Source organism: Notothenia coriiceps, unplaced genomic scaffold, assembly GCF_000735185.1.
Source record: "Notothenia coriiceps isolate Sejong01 unplaced genomic scaffold, NC01 NC01_scaffold00016295, whole genome shotgun sequence".
NCBI classification, from domain to species: Eukaryota; Metazoa; Chordata; class Actinopteri; order Perciformes; family Nototheniidae; genus Notothenia; species Notothenia coriiceps.
The window spans coordinates 67,283-73,960 of NW_011348996.1; the positions used below are offsets into that span (position 1 = coordinate 67,283).

Here is a 6,678-nt window from a genome sequence, read left to right on the forward strand (position 1 = left end):
GATAGATAGATGGATAGATAGATGGATAGATAGATAGATAGATGGATAGATAGATAGATAGATAGATAGATAGATAGATAGATAGATAGATAGATAGATAGATAGATGGATAGATAGATAGATAGATAGATAGATAGATAGATAGATAGATGGATAGATAGATGGATAGATAGATGGATAGATAGATGGATGGATAGATAGATAGATAGATAGATAGATGGATAGATAGATAGATGGATGGATAGATGGATAGATAGATAGATAGATAGATAGATAGATGGATGGATAGATAGAGATAGGGTTAGAAAAGATGTAAAATATACATAATAAGTTTGAATACTCCACAATAGATGGACTTTGTCTTTCTTTTTTTTTCTTGCTCCTCATGATGTGTCACACACAGCGTCTTCCCGTCGATAAAAATACTATTTGCAGCTCCAGCAAAGCCTTTTCTCTGCGGCCATAATACACAAACTAGACAAAAAGCCAAACACAGCAGCAAGCTAATCATTATGGTCCTGTTTGGGGTGGGGGGGCGCACTGGAGCACTGCCTTTCTTTCTCCACTCTCTCTCACTCCTTTACTCAATTGAATTATATTCCAAGACGCTTTATTGGCATGACCAAGTCAAAAACACAGTATTGCCAGAGTCCATTGTACAAGGTGGTACAACATTAATACGTTAACATATTATGGTAATAATATGATTTAATTAAAACCAAGGAAAAATGTGAAACATAACTGAATTACCAAATACAAATAAGTATAATGACAGTATGTCTGTGCCCAACAATTCTTTAAACTCAGAAGATTGATTAGGAACATAATTAGATGTTCTTTTTTTTTACTTACAGTGAAATTGTGTACAGACACATACTGTATTGGTATGATGGCTGTGCTGACTAAGTAGCAACAACAGGGAGAAAAACACAACGAGGTTTCAGCATTCAAAATGATTAGGGCAGTTTATAGCAGTTTTGTGTGTGTGTGTGTGTGTGTGTGTGTGTGTGTGTGTGTGTGTGTGTGTGTGTGTGTGTGTGTGTGTGTGTGTGTGTGTGTGTGTGTGTGTGTGTGTGTGTGTGGGTGTGTGTGTGTGTGTGTGTGTGTGTACATGTGTGTGTACATGTGTATGTGTTCATTTGTATCCATAGCCATTAGCACCCATGATGAAATGGCAGTCTCATTTGCGGTCTGAGCCTCACGTCACAGAATGATGGTAGTCATGTCTTTAAACGCTAAGTAACCACATCCCACTGCATTACTACATCATGATGTTACGACAGCTCTGTTTCACCAGCAAAGAGGGATTCTGCTTTGTGCAGCAGCACTGTCACAAATCATAAAACTCATTAAAATGGAATCCATTAAATGAATAAAATGCAAATAGGACACACATGTGGCTTCATATTTACATTCCAAAGCTACAAAGAGTAGTTGCATCATTTATTTCAAGTCATTCATTTGAAATACATCACTGATCTTGCAATCATTTGACAATCCTCCACCTCTCCTTCTCTTCCTTTCCTTTCCAGATTTCTCAGGGAACTACCTCCACCTGGATGCAGGGGCCCACACCCAGAGGAAGAGAGCCCGCCTGCTGAGTCCCGAGGTGGGGCCAGAGAGAGGCCCGCTCTGCCTCCTCTTCTACTACCAGCTCCAGGGGGAGGCCCAGGGGAGCCTCAGGGTGCTGCTGAGGGACAACGAGCAGGAGGAGACGCTGCTGTGGGCTCTTAAGGGAGACCAGGGGAACGGCTGGAGGGAGGGCCGTACCATCCTGCCACAAAGCCCCAAGGAGTATCAGGTAACGGTTGTTTTTGAACTGGGATTAGGTGAAGTTGCTGCACATAACCAGGGACAGAAACAAGCAGTCAGTAGTTAAGTGATGCAAAGGGTTTAGTTAGGGAAGACTTTAACTTCCAAATATACAGTAAATGTGGAGGCAAATACAAAACAAATCAACTTTATGCTACAAAAGACAGATTTATGAATTATGAACAGAGCTTACCGGTACTATCATGAACAAACTAACTTATTATCTATCTAAAAAAATTGCATTATTAATCAATAAAGTAAAAAAGATAAGACCTCCACACTGCATCAACAAATAAGTACATTTGCCTTCATTTAAAATGTATTTTAAAAAAAAACTTAGGTTGCATTATTGATTTTTGTTTGTGACCTTTTGGGAGTATATAATGTACATCAATGAGAGTATACAGTATGTCAACAAAAAACGCATTGTAAAAAAGGGTAGGTGTAAATAAAAACATTGGTTTCCGGTAAATATACATTTCCTTCCATGTTTTTTCTCCATATCAAGTTATAACTTATCAATCTTTTATTTATTCTTTTGTATATGCTGAGATTCAACTATGGGGGTAAAGAAAGATTGTTGTAATATGTCTCTCTTCTTCTATGATCTAGGTGGCGTTCGAGGGCTTTTTTGATCACCCAACTAGAGGACACATCAGAATAGATAACATCCACATGAGCAGCAGCATGGAGCTGGAGGAGTGCACACGTAAGTGTCGTAACCTTTCTGTATACTTGTCTCTCCTTTTATCATTGACTCAGTAAAAGCTCAGACATTCAGTCCATCTGTCTGTCTTTCTTTCTCCTTCACAACCTACTGCTTTCATAGTAGACCGGTTGAACAAAAGAGAAGGGATAAAACTCATAAAGTTTCTCGTTTACACACAGACACACACACATACATAAAGAAATATATATATAAAAAAAGAAAGTGGGCCACAAACGGCCTTTGGGCATGGATTCTAATCTATGTTTCATATCTCCCTCTCTCTATCTCCCACCGTTTTATGATTCTTTCTTTCATTCTTCTTTCCCTATCCCTTGTCTTTCATCCACTATATTTGTGCATGTAGTTATTCTGTGGGAAAAATGCTTGAGAGACTATGTGTTTGCCTGTCTCTCTCTCTTTGCTTACACACAAACCGGCCATCGAGACTGCTGTTGTTACTGATTGACTTCATTTATGGAAGCTTTTGTTATTACTGTCAGAAAAATGCAGACTTACTTGAAACACAGAGACTAGACACAGGATTAGCCTTTAAATCCTTCACATATTTCCCCATTTGACATACATAATTTTCTTACCCATGCAGCCACACACACCCACACTCTTCTCTCTGGGAAGTAATGGGAATATTGCTATCATTTAATGTAGCGACACAGCCTTTCACTCCGCACAGCAGGATAGTGAGCCTGATGTGAGCACACACACATACACACACACTAATGTAGAAGGTCATGTAATGACCACCACAGTAGTGCATTGATAGCAAAACACGAACATAACAAGCTTAAAACACTTCAAGCTGGTTCTCTTTCAACCCTGTTAAATTGAGCCTTGTGTGAATCTAAATTATCTTTGTCCAACTTATTTTTCCTTTAAGGTCTTACCAACCACAATAACATTGAGGCAAGGTCTCCGATTGCCCTGTTGGTCACCTCTTCGGCTCATACTATGTTGCAATAAGGCATAGCGTATGTTTGTTAAATCTGGGAGTTTTACTGATTCACAAATACAGATAGATTTAGTCATGAGGAATAATACTTAGCACGTAAAAACTGTACTTTACCGGGTTGGGTTTTTTCCCTTAAGGCTTTAACCAGGTGGATTGGGTCTATTGAAAAATGATGTCCAGTTGCATCATTGGAATTGTAGGATCCACCATCTTTAGTGTCTTAATCTGTCTTGGAACTTTAAGTCAGGACATCTTGGCCTTATTTCAACTCGTCCTTCACAAATCCCCTTACTTTATGGAAGCATGATACTAAATTGCTGGTACACCTCCTGAATTTTTGAAATGACTCTTGGTCAATGGTCTTAACTAGATAGTATTTATTTTCGACTGTTATCACATATTACATTTGGTATGATTTTCTTATGCCAATATTTCTTTACTAAATGTATCAAGTGTCTCGTTTCAGTATTGCATACATCCATATTACTATGATTATCCAATAGGAGACATGCAACAGGCGAAGGAACGAGAACGTATTCTCTCGACCCACTGTTGCATCTTCTTTACTTGTGCTGCCATTCTGTTTGTGTTTTCCTCTGCGCTTCTCTTCTTTTTCATCTCCCTTTCACTTTCATAATAGATGATGTATCCTCCGGCAAATAATAAACAGCAGTACATTTCAGTCCCTGTTCCCATGACCCTTAAACTTACCTCCAGCCTTCATTCCCAGTCCTGTATTTCCTGTCTCTTCAATCTTTTCACCCTCCATCTCTCATCCACCCACTTCTTTCTTCTTCTCTACCCAACATGTCTGCTGCCATTAACATTTGTTTGTCACCTTAAGAAAATAGAGAGCAATCTCGGGAGGGCGAAACGTAGAATGACAAAGCAAAAGTATTTTATAGTGTGAGCAAGTCTGCAATGACTGACACACAAAGACATAGAGACATTCAGGGAGGACACGCTTCCTCTCTTCCAGCCCATTTTTTTTGTTTTCCTCTCCATTTTGTAAGAAAGACTGTCATCCAGGAAGATGTATGGGGCCTTTAGACTCCTATATTATGTCGGAACTCAACAAATCTTTATTGATTTTCTCCAAAAGAAGAAACAAGTGCATTTGCAAAACAGTGCGGCGTCTTGCAATTTTGCAATTCAGCTGTACCGAAATGCATTTCTGTTAACAATCATCAGAAATATAGTTGTTCAATGTCAATTTAATCATGGAAATATGCCACCGTACACTGAGACCAAGCAAATCCTAGGGATGATGTATTTGGTGCTGTATTTCATATTGTAAAATGCTACTTTAGAATGAAACAAATGCATTTAATCAAAGTCTTGTCATGCATCATATTTTATCCTTATGGTTTAGCTCATTCTGGACCTGTAGGGGCTTGTGGATGCTTCGCGTTCACTCTTATGCTGAACAATAATGTACAAATGTAAGCACCAAGATGAAATTAAGTGAAAAAAATGCACAATATATATAAATATAACAGATATGATATTACCTTATTATATTAATGACAACGTTGAGTATAAAAACACTGAAAAAGTCCCCATGAACAGGAGAGTTAATGTTTGAACTCACACCCAGTATGAGTCATCTACATTTTAATCACCAACTAAGATGATCTCACATTGGTTTACGGCAGCCCTTATACCTTCATTGCTTTATTACAACTACTAACTTTCATCAATAATATTTCTTTTTCTCTCTCTCTCCTACAGAGCCTTTACCTGCCTTAACTCCTGGCATAACCAGTAAGTTCTTCTTCCTCTTCCATATGTACTTCCTGTGCAAAATGTCTGTGCTTTCTGCTTGTTGCTTAGCTCAGCTCGCAGCAACTGCACCGACCCTGAGCGACCTTGAAAGTGCATTATATGTGTTACAAACAGCTAGATATACACAAACCACACTTATTCTAACTGAGAACGTTTTCAAAAGAATCAAACTCTGGTGTCTTACTTGAATGATGCATCTACATAACTATGCATTTCATACAAAGTGTGGGACTTTGTCAGTTAATTTACCTTTTTGGATGGATGTAGACTCTTGCCACATTTAAGAAAGATATGGTGACAATGTTGCAACTTGATGGAATGGATCCACTGCATTGTTCCAGCATGACTCCCTGCATGCTGGGCTGACACTCTTGGTTGAGTAGTTTGGTATGTTCCTCAGTGAAAAGAAATACTATTTTCCACTACATAAACAAATAGTTCCACGCGATAGTTTACTGCAGCAGCAACAACATTGGCAGACTGAGTACCAGGGCTAGGGTTAGGGTTGCACATACCAATACAAGTCTTTCATGGTATCATGTATGTGAGATCTTATTGTGTGTAGGTATTGAATACAGTGAGTGTGCTCAGACCCACAGTCAATTACTGAAACATTGTTCATTTTGTTTGTTCGTATGGTAAATTACTTAAAGGTGACATAGGAAAAGAAGGGTCATTGGTGAACTGCTCAAACAAAGTCCAAAAGTCTCCATCTTGCCTTTTCTCTTGTTTTCATTAGTCTAAAAGGATTAGGGCAGAACCTGCCTCTGCTGTCCTGAGCTCAGTCAATCCCAACGTGTTCTTAATTGTAGAGAACAGCACACTCGCACCTCATTGATTATGTGTTGCTGATTTGCAATCACCAAGTAAGCTTCTCTGCATTCCTTCATTCGACACCATAGAAGGAGCCTTTCTCATACAATCTATCTATTTTGCCTCTTCCTACTTTTTGCTGATTCTTTACTTCAACCTCAAATATTTGGTTTTCATTCCCTTCTTACCTTTGTTTCCAGATGTTATTACTTGTTACTTCTCACCTCAATCTACAGTTTAACTTTGCCCAGCAAGATGGTGCTCCCACTTGAATTAAATTCAGAGCTATTCACCATACCTTTTTATATCCTTCACCTCAAATAGACCTTTCTGAAAGCAGATATAAAGGGCGTAGGTAGATTATGCTACTTATTTTCAAAGTTCAAAGTTTCAAATATCTGTTCAGAAACTGGACAAACGTTAAACAAGTACAAACCACAGACTATCTGTGTCATGGCGAATACAGTCGCTGGTTTATTTATGTCTGTATAGGACGTTGTGAGTTTGGACGGTCGGAGCATATAGCCTATTGCGTTAGCTTAGCCGATCTCCATTTAGATAACAATCAAATCAAGTTTTATTTATATAGCAC

The 6,678-nt window shown here is 38.6% G+C and overlaps 1 protein-coding gene across 1 annotated transcript in view; it reads left to right on the plus strand.

Annotated features, from left to right (window-relative positions):
* Positions 1-6,678, plus strand: part of LOC104949502 (neuropilin-2-like) — a 25,831-nt gene that overhangs the window by 4,517 nt on the left and 14,636 nt on the right. Inside the window, exons 2-4 of the mRNA XM_010775866.1 lie at positions 1,533-1,801; positions 2,425-2,521; positions 5,220-5,252. Of these exons, the coding sequence (XP_010774168.1) occupies positions 1,533-1,801; positions 2,425-2,521; positions 5,220-5,252 (399 nt within the window). The remainder of the gene's footprint in view (positions 1-1,532; positions 1,802-2,424; positions 2,522-5,219; positions 5,253-6,678) is intronic.